We start from the raw sequence: 14,505 nt of genomic DNA on the forward strand, positions 1-14,505 counted from the left end.
TTTAATTAATTCAAAATTATATATGTACATTTTATACATACATATATGTATGTATGTTATACCTTTGATTCATACTTATATTGATATCCCAGTGGTCACCTTGTTCATTCTTTCCCAAATATTCGGTGGTTATGGTTCTTTGATTTTTATGTTCTTACACAGTTTCCATTCTTCTATAAGTATTGAACCTTTATTTCTTTATTCTGGGTAACTTCTGTTTGCGTCTCTAGATCTCTCTACCATTCTCTGTATTGCTGTCTGCCTGGCAGTGTCCTGTAAAGATACCAGATTCCTCTTGCCCTTGTGCTTCTGATTGAATTGAGAGAATGTATGCCCAAGCAGGGAGGGAGGAAAGTAGGGTTAGGGTACTTATATCCCTGGCTACCTCAGGAAAAATCACTTGTAATTAGTTATCCTTTTCTCTCAAGGCTATCTTCCCCATGTAACGCTGTCCTCTGGGTCTGATAACTGCTCCCTCACATTTTCCCAAAGAACTTAGGTGTAGTGATAGCTTTCATTTACTTATCCTGGTATCCTGCATGATCCTATAGGTTTCTCAAAGACTTTTTGTTCGTCATTTAACAAGAATAAAGGTTCCTCCATTTAGGATCATGCACCTCATAAAATTAGAGTACATCATCTATTTTTTTGGTGGTGCACTAATGATTCACCTCACAATGTAAAGCTACACTTTCTGGAAGGGTCTCTTCATGAATGGGAAGAAGAGAGGAAAGATGCTGAGGTGAGGACAGGCCTCATCTCACTTACCTCTGCCATGTGTTCCCATAGTGGCATGGTTCTTTCCAACTCTACTAATTGGAAAAAAATTTTTTTAAACTAAAGAGAATTATAAAATTTGGCAGCAATAATTTAAAGTGAAAGCTAATTATAACTTTTGTCATCATCCAAAGGAAAGCAATTGCAAGAAATTTCTTAATTTCTTAATTCATAAAAAAATTAATTCATGAGAAGCCTGTTCACAGTGAAGCCACCTATTTGCAAAAGTCTTCCTAAAGAAAACTCTTGGAAGTTTTTGAATCTGTATCTACCGTTCAGCAAATCCCATATCCTATCCCAGAGACAGGCTTTATTCTGAGACCTGTCATCTTGTTCTCAATCATGTATTTCTCTTAAGTCTGAATTCCTAAACCTAGAAAAATGCCCTGGTTGTCCTGGGAGTGTAAGTGTTATCCATAGCTTACTAAGGCCCACAGTGGGTTCCATGTAAAGTATTCACAGCAGGATAAGTTGCAGATATGCACCTTTATGCTTCTGAGTTCCTGTGGAGTCACACACACACACACACTCACATACAAACCCACACACCCACCCATACACACACACCAAAAACCAATTCAAAGAGTAAATTTAATGTAACTCAGAAAAGTCCAGGTATTTCCATTAATGCTCAAGTTGAGAAGAAACTGTCCCACTCCTCACATCTAACACCATCTACTCAAGTTACTGCAAATCAGGATAGTGTGCCTCTCCATTGATTCATTATTCTGTGTCCTTCAGTAATTATCTTTTTTTCCATAGCACTCAGATTGGCAATCCTCCCCACAACAGATACTTGTAATTGTAATAGTTGTTTTCACTGTGAATGGGGTAATTTTGTATTACTTTGTTTTAATGTGATCAATTCAATTAATTTTATATGCTATCATATATCTAGATAGCTCATTAAACTGTTTTCTTAAATCATGTGGATTTCAGTTGATTCCTCTGGATTTCCTATACAGAACATGATGTTATCTATAAATAATGATAGTTTTTCTTTTGCTTTATAATACATATACCTCTTATTTTTTCTTGATCTGTTGTATTTCTTAAGACCTCTAATACAATGTTAAATAGATACTCAGTGAGGGCATCTAGAGTACAATTAATTCTTTATTGTCAAAGTAAGAAATTGTACCTTCTAAGATTTTGATTATTTCATGCCTACTTTGTATAGTTGACATACAGAATTTGTGATACCTGGTCTTATTTTCTCTCATATGCCTTTTAGATAAGTTAGATTCTGAACATCATGTTATATACAACAAGTACTGTGATTAGAAATGAAAAAATAAAAATAACTGTGGATTCAGGCAAAATTAAAATATTATAAGGTAATGCTTTTCTCAAAAAAACCTACAGGAATAGATAATGTATAAATTTTCTATGCCTTCGGTAGCAAATTATCACACACTAGGTGGCTTAAAACGACAGAAATTTGTTCTCTACTCTTCAAGAGGCCAGAAATACAAATTTACTATTCCTGGGCAGAAATCAAGGTATCAGCAGATTCCTGCTCCCAATGAAGCTTGAAAGTGTAAATTCATTCCTTTCCACTTCAGTTTCTGGTGGCTGTCCTCATTCCTTGACTTGTAGTTGCATCATTCCAGTCTCGGATTGTGTGATCACATTACCTCCTCCTCTCCTGTCTGTCAAATCTCTCTTTTAATGACTTCTTGTGAGGGCATTTAGGTCACTCCTGAATAATTCAGAATAATCTCATTTCAAGATCCTTAATGACATTTCTGAAAACTTTACTACATAAGATAACATTTCCAAGGATTAGCTTCAGATATTTTTAGGGGTCACTATCCATCCCACTACTGTTTGCCTTCTGGCCCCCTAAGACATAAATCTGTCCCACATGCGAGATACTTTGACTTCGTCTCACTATCTCCAAATGTCTCAATCTGTTACATCATCAGCTCAGGTCACAATTCTTATCTAAATATCATCAGCTCAGTCCCCAATATTATCACTAAATCATTGAAAGCTATGGGTGAGACTCAATATGATCCATCCTGGGTCAAAATTCTCCATTGTGGACATGTGAAACTAGAAAACAAGTTACCTGCTATCAAAATACAGTGATGGAACAACCGTAGTCTGACAGACATTTTTATTATAGAAGAAAGGGAGTGCAAAGCAGAAAGGAGTCTCAGGTCCCAAGCAATAATAATCCTTAATTTGCAGATCACATCTGCAAAAATGTAATCAGGTTCTAGTGATTAGTTTCTGATGTCTTTGGGGGCCACCATTCATCCTACTCAGTACAGATGACGACTCCATGAAAAATATTAACATATAAAAAGAGAAAACCTAAATAGATCACAGGAGTTAAGAAAATTGCCGTAATGCTGCTTCCTCCAAAGAAAACAAGTCAACAACAACTGGTCGTTTAAAATCTTCAAAAAATAAATAATTCCTGTACATCATTAACTATTTTGGAACGTAAAATGGAAACCTTCCAATTCTATTGTTAAGCCAGAACAACAGATAACAATATCTAATAAATCTACCTATGTAACAATCTCACTTTTAGCTATTAGTGTGATTTTCTTATAAGGTATTAACAGTTAGTACATTATATAATTAGTACATGCTGGCAGAGATTGTCAGGAGAGCAAAAACTATTTATTATAGATGAGAAATACATTATAAGACTATAATCTCTTACCTACAGTTCAAAATCTTACAAAGCTCTGAAAACCACTTCTTTTCATTGTTTATGTGGTGAGATAGATGGCTTGACCTGAATGCTCTTTGTAGTGTTAATTTACCTATCTTTGAGCCAATATTCATATGTACTAGTGCAGAAATATTTTATGTTAATTTTAACTACAGTGTGCTGTTCCTGACCCTTTGGAATTGTTACTTAATTTATTATATATGCACTGTTTAACCTTTCTAATATCCACAGTTTTCAATACCATAGCGACTGTCCCTAAGTCAATGATCTTAATGTTTTCTGTGTAAAATACAACCAGTTAAGAAGAAAATCTAAGAAAGGGCTCTACTACAGGAAATACAAAAGTGAGATAAATATCTATGAAATTAGTGAAAAATATATTGGACTTAATGTGAAGGAAACTTTGGGCCCTTTAAGAATCATATGAGAAAGCATAAGTAGAAAAACAGGTTTTTTTAAAAGATAGGATACGTTATTATACAGTATTTCAGTCTTCCCAAAACGTATCTATCAAGTTACGTCCCATCGTAATAACAAAAAATTTTGGCTGGGTACTCAAAGCAAGGGTAATTTGAACAAAAACAATATCAAATTTTATCTGAAAATATAAAGCTTCTAAATAACCATCAATTTTATTTTTTTAAAAAGTGAAATAAATGGGGAAGGTGACTGTAGCCCAACCAGACATGAAAACATGTTCCAAAGCTAGATTAAATTAAAATAGTTTTATACTGCACAGAAACAACTATATCTATGGAAATTTATCATATAATAAATTATGTCTTAGAAAAGTTAAATTATAGAACAAGTTCTATTAATGTAGATAGTATTTTGGAAAAAAATAGGCAAGATTTGTACTTCTTTACCAAAATAAATATGAAATAATTTGAATATTAATGTAAAATATGAAGTCAAAAGGCCAAAAACATTCAAAAAATAGTTTTATATAAACTTAATTCTGGAGAAAAAAAACCTTTCTAAGTGTAATTCAAAACTCAGGAACAAAAGGTTGATATATTTGAAATGCAAGAATTTAATACTGTGCAAGGTAAAAAAGAATGAAAAAAGAAAACTTGGAAAATAATTGCAATGTGTGATTTTATGCTAGTAAAGAGCATGAAACACCTGGGTTCTAGAGGCAATTACATGTGTTCAGCTGTTAATTTCACAGCTTCTTCTATGGTCTGGAATGAGTCTAGGTGCCATAATTCTCAGTTTTCTCATTCCTAAAGTGTAGATAATGATACTACCTCAAAATTTTTGTGAGGGTTAAAGGAAATTTTTAATGTAAACCTCTTAAATAGTGCATTAGCAGAAGTAAATGTTTAATCACTATTAATTATCATCTTTATCATTATTAATATAAATACATATTCATGAACATAGATAAAATGGATAAAAGACTTGAATAAGTAGTCTACACAGGAATAAATATAGATAAGAATGTGTAACTTCAACAAACAATAAGGAAAATTTATTTCAACGATTATGGTATACCTTTTTGTCCCATTGGAAACTAATAAAGTTAATGAAAACCAGTCATATTAGACAGCTATTAGTGGGAATGTGCTCACTTTTTAAAGAATTTTTGAAGAATATTTTACTATATAGCAAAATGTAGTGTTCACATATACTTTTAGCCACTTAGAAGTATTTTCTGTACAGCTATATTTACAGAAGTACTTAAAGGATGTAGAGAAATGCTTACTATAACATTTATTTAGGTAGCAAAATATTAAAATCAACCCAGACCCCTACCAGCAGGGGAATTAGTTATATAACCATGGAAAGGAATAGATTGCTGACATTAAAAACTTCAGGAAAACTCCTATTTACTGATATAACAAGATGTCTAAGCTACATTGATAAGTGAAAAAATGCTAGTTTCAACACATTTTGTATAATACAAACCTATTATGGTAAATAATGAAAATGTGCACATATACATTCATACATATATACCTTATAAATAAAGACGATCTTCAAAGTGATATATAAGGAAAAGATCTTCGTTCTTATCTCTAGAAATTAGAATTGTGGAAATACAGAACATTTCCATTTTATGTACTTCTGTTTACACTGAAGTTTTAAGCTTATTACTCTTAAAGTATGGTTTAGTCAAGGAAGAGATCATAATTAGTTTCAGAGTTCAAAGTGCTTCAGGAAAGACTTTTAAGTATGTGTTGTCTGAATATCTGTTGGAGGAACTTAATAGAAAAAAAAGAATGCTTTGAAACCAGTAAGGCTGTGCATGGGGTGAGTATGGGCTAGAAAACAAAAATGGAATTATAGTGAGTGGGCATTGATATTTTGGAACTGTTGAGTGGCAGAAGTAAGAAAAGGATGAATCAATTATGATAGAGCTGGGAGCATCCAGTAAGTCTGTAACAGAACTTTCATGTCCTCTAGTTTCATCAGAATTGGCAGACCTCTCTAATGAAGTAGGTGGTGCTGGCTCATAAGGGACAAGGCTCCAAGGATACCATTGTGTATTTATTAGAATGGTGAAAATAAAAAGACTGCCAAGAGTTGGTGTGGATGTGAAGTGTTGTTAAAGATGTAGAGTAATTGGAACTCTCATACATTACTGATAGAAATACAAAATGGTACAAATTACTTTGAAAAGTCATGAAGTAATGTGACAGTTTCTCATACAAAGTTAAGCGTACACTTACAACTCAGCAATCTCACTCCTAGGTATTTACCCAAAGATAAAATCACACATGTCTACAAGAGGAATTGCGATCAAAAGTTCATAGCAGCTTTATTTATAAAAAGCCAAATGTCAGCAACTGGTACATAAACACATGATGGTATATCTATTCAATGGAGTACTACTTAGCAATAAAAAGGGATGAACCAGGGATACTGGAACAAATGGCTGAGTTGCAAAAGCAAAAGAAGCCACACATAAAATAATACTTTTAAATTCCATTACAGGAAATTTAAGAAATGGCTAACTGCAGTGACAGAAAGCATATTAATGGTTTTTAAGAGTAAAGAGGGGGGTATATATGAGTATATAAATGAGTATATAAAAGGACATTAGGAAACTTTTGGGGGTGATCATGAAAATGGTTATTTTTATACTGTTGTTGAAACTCATTGAATTGGTGAATTTTATTGTATGTAAATAATAATTCCAAAAGGAAAAGGTATCATGTGGAAATCTTCAGTAAGATTCAACAAAGAAAGCACCAAAAACTTTTGAAGATTTTTAGCAAGTTGCAGTTATTAAAACAAAGTCACACCCAGAGAATTATTGTGATTTGTCCACCCAAAACTAAGGAGGATCTAAACTATTTCAAAATGAAAACTCCTCTAGTATGCAAAGTTTAATTTTAAATTACAAAATTGCATTTTGGAATAACTATTTTGATAATACTCATTTCTAACTGGCTGAATTTTTATTCTATTCTGAAATGGAATGAAATTGAGAAATTATTTGATTTGGTGTCATAATAACATAATAATGAAAAATAAAAACAATTTACTTGATGAGTTTTGTAAAAATATTTGTCAGAGAAAGTTTCTTTAAATGGAATTCAAAAAAATAGTAACTATAACAGTATTGGGGCAAATACATTTTACATTTCAGTAAAAAAGATGAGTATTGATGTCTTTCTTTTCATAGACTTTGTATAGGCTATGTATCTCAGCATTCACCAAGTATTTTTTCAATATAAAATGTTATGATCAACAGAAAATCATCAGGTTAATAACCTAAAATGCAATTTTGGAGGTTTAAGCTAAGTTTATTTTAAAAATTGAATAATAAACCCCTCCAGGAAAATAAAACTCACTCTTCAGAAAAATATCAGTAACATAGTGTTAAAGACAGATATGGCTAAGAAGCTGATTCTCTGATACATATTTTTTTCTCAAGAAAAATTATTTCTTACTGCTTAGAAAATCAAAGTAATGAAATTTAAATTTGTTTTGCTTTCATGAAGATGAATGTTTTTTATTTTTATTTCTTATATCTAATTTTATTTTTAAAATTAATTTAAAGTGAAAGTATTTCATATGTTCAGGAAATAATAAAACCAATTTGGTAGTCAGTACATACATATTTCACAATATGAAATTGAACTATGTTTTAACACACCTTTTTACTCTAAATAAAATTCTGATGTGGGCATAAAATACATGAACACTCAGCAGTACTATTCCAATTTCTATATAAAATAATCTAAAAAAATCTCTACCACAACATTATATAAAGGGATATCAATATAAAGGGGTATCAATGTCCTTTTTTAAAGATAAGGAAGCTAGTAAATAAGTGATTTGCTCAAAGTCTCAAGTCTTGGAAGTGAGAGTGTCTGAATTCAGTTTGTTCAGTGTGTCCATTCTACAGCGCAGAAGTTATACTGATTTAATTTGTTTCCTGAAAACCGCAATACATAGAGAAAGAAAGGACAAAATTTATATAAAACAAACACTATTTTAATGTTGGTCTCTTTTAGAGAGTCCTAAGTGTTCCTGAAATATGGCTACTGGATAAGTTTGGCAGATCTCTTTCAAGCCTCTTGGGGTTATGCCAGAGGGACAGGGTCCCATGGGAATTTGGTGTGAATTATCATCCAAATGAACACCTGCTGTCATTGTTCCTTATCAATCCTGTAGTCAGCAATGCCTCTCTTTGTGGTGAAACCCATTCAATACAAGGAAAAGGCATGCCAGTGTTTCTCAGTAGTTTTTATTCCCCCCCCTCTCTTACTACATGATTCTCTGACCAAGTATCTTGGAGATAGAGCTAACATTAAATTTATCTTTGGCTGTCTGTTCTGTATTTCTAAGACTTTACTCAGTTATTGTCTGGTCTACTTAAAAGTCTTCTTTTGATACTCTTCTTTCCTCTCCCCTTTTCTCCTTTCCTTTCCTCTCTCCTCCTCTCTGTCCTGTTTATGTTGCTTTGAAAAGGAAGAGATTTGTCATTACAAAATATACATATACATATATATATATATATGTATACTTAAAAAAGCAAATTAGGTACCCAGTCTACTTTTAAAAGTCTCAGTTTTTCAAATTAGCAAAGACAGATAATTCAAGCAGAAGTATGTTCAATGATAGTCTCCCTATGGATAACCAGTATTGATTATTCATTTTTAGGACTTGATTCATATTCCTTTGCTTTTGTTTAACTGTTCTGCTGTATGTATGCATTTAATTATAAGGTGTTCCAAATTGATTTTTAACCAGATTAGGGATAAAGCAAAGTAAATCATTTTTAAAAATTAATTAATGATCATGCTGCATAATATATCCTAAATAGCCATGCTCAGATTTTTTTCCTTAATTTCCTGTGTAAGACAACATCACATTCTAAAATAGAATATATTTATGACTTATCAGTGAGAATTTTCTTAAAAAGAGGAAACTGTGACTGGATTTGAGAGGTATTGCACCATTAAAAGTGAAATCTTGATACTCCTACTTCTTAGCAAAACAGGGAGCTGACTGTGTATGTATAACGAAGTTATATCTTAGAAGAGCAAACCACAGAGTTTTTTATAACTCTTTTATAAGCATTGTTTCTCTGCACACCTATCTATACCTCTGTGTCCCTTTTACTTGTGGATTAACATAATTACTCAGTTTAGAGGATAAAATGTACAGAAAAATTTACAGGTCTATTAGAGTTCTGTCTTGCAGGAAAAGCAACTCTCTGCCATCTGCAGTGGGCATTGGTCCCTCTCTTGTGCCTCTTGCTTTGTTATGCATGAGTAAGCATATTAGTCTTTTCATTTAATTCATTAGACTTTTAATTCTTGATTAGTGTTTTGAGATTCTCCTTTGTGTTTGGTTTTTCGTTTTCTTTAATCTCCACTATGAAACAAAATTAACAGTTAATCGCAACAATAGCCCTGTTTCTGTTGAGATGACTGGTAAATATATTAGTTTCTCATTGGGGTGATTAATCATGTCCCATAGATGAAGACTGGGAAAATATCTCCTTGCTTAGAATACAAGGTAACTGTTTAAAGTTATTAAGAACAGTCTGTGCTTGAAAAACTCAAATCACACTATTTCCCAATTTCACACATTCAGTGTGATTCTCTCTCATAGAAACTCAATGAATTTCCTAAAGGGAAATTTCCTAAAGGAAGGAACATTCACTAGGGTTCAGTGCATTTGGGTGTCTTAGAACGTAGTTACACTTGCTCCAGTCCTCAAAAAACAGTTTTTTCTTCTTTGCTTTTCTCCATTAATCGAGATATGATATGTCAGAAAGTTGCTTATTGAACAGTTAATAATTGCACATACAAGACACTCTTAGCAAACTTTGAAGTCATTTATTATATTTAACCTTTACTAGAAAGGCACCCTCACACTGTCTTTTTACCCACAATTAATCTCAAAGGACTAGAAGCTTCTCCACCATTTTTTTTTCTCCACTTAGGCCAATCTTCTAGCTCTTGTCTAACAGTATTTTCAACTACTTTTTGACATTTATGTTCATATATACTATCTTATACATGCTTTGAGCAAGAGGCCAAAACCAGTTATTAAAGGAGCTCTGTAAATTAAATAGAAATCATTTTTTAGAAGTAGATATGACAAGTAGCCAATGGTGAAATGGTTATTTAAATTGCTCTTGCACAGAATTTATCTGGATTACACATTTTTGCCTAATTTCAGAACATTTTCTTGGCAATGATATTGTTAAGAAAAAGTTCACTTAAAAATACTATTCATTAATATTTTTTTCTTTTAACCTTTATTTCCACAAGATAATAGGATCATAAGCTGTTTTTCTTTTCTATTTTTCTAATTAGGATGCCTCCATTGCTCACAGATTCCACATCATGAGAGAAAAACACCCAGAGAAATTCAACAGTAGGTAAGATAACACATTTTGAAATTATAATTATGGTTGCTTTTGATGAATTATTTCATAAAATGGATTGCTGTGGTATAAAACACTACATATAATGAAATGGCTGATTAAGGCTTGGTGTGTGTGCATTATGACAAAAGTGTAAATGTCCAAAATTTAGACACTGATTTTTTTCTGATATTCAGGGAAATAGGGAAAGCTTTTGCTTTGAATCTTCCCCATTTCTAGAAGGAAATATAACTCTCTAACTCATTCTCCCAGAAACATGGTGCAGAAGTCAATCATACTTTGCTTCAGTTATAACCAATTCTACTCTGTTCATTTCACAAAGTTACTAAAGCAAAATCAGTATTTTAATATAGATATTTAAGCGGTTTATATATTAATGTTGAAAGCCAAAGGCTCTATGGTGTCTGTTCTTTGCTAGGTTGACGTCACACCATGAATGTTACAGACCACTTATTAAGACAACTGCACCTGGAAGTTCTTATGTTTATTTTAATTTTGTCACATGCTAATACATTGACATAATTTTCTCCCATGTAGGTTCATATTAAATAAATGCTGTTAAAATGTATATTCAAAATTGTCTTAGATTTTTCTGAACTAGACTTTAGTGTACTACTTACACAAGACTCATTATAGTAAGGTTTCATGATTAGTGACTTCCTAACTGATTTTTTCTTAAATTTACCTATTTAAATGTTTTAACAGAATATTTGAAAACTTATTTCTAATACCTATCTTAAATGTTGCCTTGAGTTCTTCCTTTTGCTTTCATAGTTCAGTCACCTATAATTTTTGTTTTAAAGAAAGTGGAAAAAGTGTATATATGAATATGTCACATATCTTTAGAAGTATTCACAAAAATCTTCTGGCTGGCTCCTCTGGAAAAGAGAACCAAGTGGTTGGGGTCGAGACTGAACTTTCATTATATTCATTTTGTACTGTTTGAATTTTGTGCCACATGTATTACAAAATTAAGCTGCAGGTAATTTCATTAAAATATGCACCTACAAATTTTCTTTACTATCTAAAATAAAGAGACATTTTAATTGCTAAAGATTTAATTTAACTTCATGAAATATGTCAAGATAAATTGATGTAACAATTAAATTATATTCACTTTATCATAGAATTCAGCATTCGATAATATACCTTGAATATCCTGGAAATGATCATATTTATTAATGTACATCAAACCATATTATAGAATTGACTAGCCTTGCTTACCCAAATACCATTCCATGGAGCATTCATGTGTTGATATGTATACATTAAAATAGTCTCAAGCAAAAGAAATAAATAAATGCTGTTTGGAAAATCAGCATGCATTGTACCCCTTCAGGAGTTTTACAGTTTAAAAGCCCATTAAAGGCTTTAAGAAACACACAAAAGAAAAATAAATAGTTTATTGGTGTTTATGGAATTTTTGTCCTAAACTTATTCAGCAAAGAGAGAGAGAGAGAGAAACAGAAAAACAGAAAAACAGAGATAGACAAGGGAGGGGGAAGAGAGAAAGAATAATTAAAAAATACAGACATGTGTGACACTCAAATCTGACAGCCTATGTATAAAAATGATAACACAACCCACCCTCAGTGTCAGATGCTAAAGAATTCAGTTCTCCAGAATAATTTTAGTTCTTTTTTATAATAAACACTTCTATTATTCACATCTGTATACTTAATTTTTTATTGTCAACTGTAGTACTAATTTATGACATTCCTCACTGCCTAGTAGATGGTTAGATACCATTTTATAACAATGTATTTGTAAATAAATTTTAAAAATATATTTGAGCTTGTTTATAAGTTGTAAAAACTATATCTTACCAAAACTTAGTAGTAATTTTGAGGCCCAAGTAAACCTTGCTTATACAGATAGTTTTAAGGGAATATTTCATTTGGAGCAGTAATAATATAAGAAATGCCTTCTAGATTGACACAGGTCACACATTTCTCTTATGAGTTCAAAGAATGCCAGGTATATAGTAGATGCTCAATGTGTTATCAGCCAACTACTTTTTAAGATAACAATGGACCCTAAAATTACATTTATTACCAAATCAACTGGCATATACATTTCAGTCCATACTTTTTTGAATTAAGTCTTTACTCAGAATGACAAGCATTTAGGTAATACCCTAATCTGTAATGCAACATATTCAGAATATGAAAATTTCCTAATGAATTTCTATGAGGAAGACATGCCAGATACTGTGTACAAGCGTTTACAAGTATAGATTTTCAGATTTCAACATTGAGACGGGTTCAGCATAGCATTCTTTCATATTTTCAGGAAGTTGCAAATGGATTTTTTTTAAGTACTCTTAATGTGTTTCAGATCAGATCTCGTGTCACAATAAATTATATGCCATTAATATTATCCCCTAGCATGCTCACCTTGAAATTCATTTATATTTTAAAGAACATGATGTTTCTAACATTATCTTAAGGAAATTAATTACCAAAATATATAGTTCTCTCTATGCTTCTTATGACAGAAATTGAAGAACCTGAGAAAGGTAATGATTTTTCCGGTGCTTAAGAAAGTGCTAGTTGAAAAGTTTATATCGTGTTCTTTTCCAAATTTCTATGTAATCAAAGTTAACTGTTAAAGTATGGTGAATGCTGTTAAACTTTCTAAACTTTAAGATACTCTCCAACTGAACTTAAATAAATATTTTCATCATTTAGACTCAAAATAATCCTTAAAATATTTATGCTCTTATTTAAAGCCATTTATTATATAATATTGGTATTTTTAAATGTTTATGTAAGTTGACTACTATGGCTTTCAATTATATTTATGCCCTTGTACTTTACATATATTACTTCTCTGCTGGTTCTATTTAGGTAGGGGATTTTAAGTTCTTTTAAAAATAATTACATATCAACACACCAAAATATAAATCCATTAAAGTGATAAATATGAAGGCTTATAATAATTTTTAGAAAAAAGGCAAAACTGTTTATTTGTAAGTGTTTGTCATTGTTGGACAAAATTTTATACTCATGAGAATCCTTTATTCTAAAGCATTTTAATGTCTTCATTTTCTGTTTACCTAACCAACTTTGCTGTCTTTTTAAAAGAGAGATATACTCATTTTTCATTCTCACTTAGAATGACCACTCAGTTACATTCTTTAACAACATTTCTTGAAATTTTTTGGATAATCATTGTTAAGTCAGTTTTTCCAGATAACTAAACAATTATCTGTGTATAAACCATACAGCATATACATGAAGAGATAGATAGATAATATATAGATTTATGTGTGTATATGGAAGTATGTATGCGTACTTGATAGAAATATGAGTGGTTAAATGAGCCAGAGCTATGTGTACACTGATAAGGGATTTGGGTCATCTGAATCTTCCGGTATAGATTCCTAGTATTACACCAGAGTACTCACGCTTGTATTCTGGATGTTTAAAATGACATTTATTAAGATAGCTCTTTGGAATAATGTCAGTGAGAATTGGAAGATAAATAAGAAAGATTCAATAACTTTTATTCCTCTTTCTTTGCCTTTCACTCCCTCTTTGTTCTCTCCATAATTCCTGTTCCTTCTCGTTTTTCTCTTTTCTTTCGCAACTTCAGTGAAGTAACAGAAGCATCAGTGAAGGTCCTAAAGTTTGGATAAAATATTACTTATCTGCTGTTGATTTTGTTGATTATTCTGCAGACATTTAATAAGAAGTCCCTTTTATAAGATGGGTGTACAACTAGACACTTAATCTTTTGAATTTATAAGGCAGATGAGAGAATTGAGTTTGGGGTTACATAGAAACTTTGGATAGTGATAGATTCTGTAGAAAAATATACTGAAGAAAAGACTACAATGTAACAGTACAGAGGGAAGGATATTTTCTGGGCTTCCACGTTAAGGTGACCACTGAAATCTAAAGATGTATGTTGAGATAGGGGTTGCTTATACATTATTTGATTTAGCTGCAGAAGAAACATTCATTTCTAGTTTTTGTTTGTAAGATAGTTAGATTTTATTAATATCATTTCCATGCAAATAGTCTAAATATTTTCCTCTTTGATTTTCTTTTCTATTTGTATTTTTGCTTTACATGAATTTGCATGTGTTTTATGCAAAAATTTTATACCCACACAACACACAAATGCACACACAACCACACACTCATTTCCTAGGATACCAAATTAAGAAACACAA

At 31.6% G+C, this 14,505-nt stretch overlaps 1 protein-coding gene across 8 annotated transcripts in view; it reads left to right on the top strand.

Annotated features, from left to right (window-relative positions):
* The window catches only part of DGKB (diacylglycerol kinase beta), a 693,448-nt gene that overhangs the window by 368,554 nt on the left and 310,389 nt on the right, over positions 1-14,505 (top strand). For all 8 annotated transcript variants that reach the window (XM_073238753.1, XM_073238761.1, XM_073238755.1 and 5 more), the window contains one exon: positions 10,255-10,319. In XM_073238753.1, the coding sequence (XP_073094854.1) occupies positions 10,255-10,319 (65 nt within the window). The remainder of the gene's footprint in view (positions 1-10,254; positions 10,320-14,505) is intronic.

The sequence above is a fragment of the Manis javanica genome, chromosome 6 (genome assembly GCF_040802235.1).
Source record: "Manis javanica isolate MJ-LG chromosome 6, MJ_LKY, whole genome shotgun sequence".
In the NCBI taxonomy this organism is placed as follows: Eukaryota; Metazoa; Chordata; class Mammalia; order Pholidota; family Manidae; genus Manis; species Manis javanica.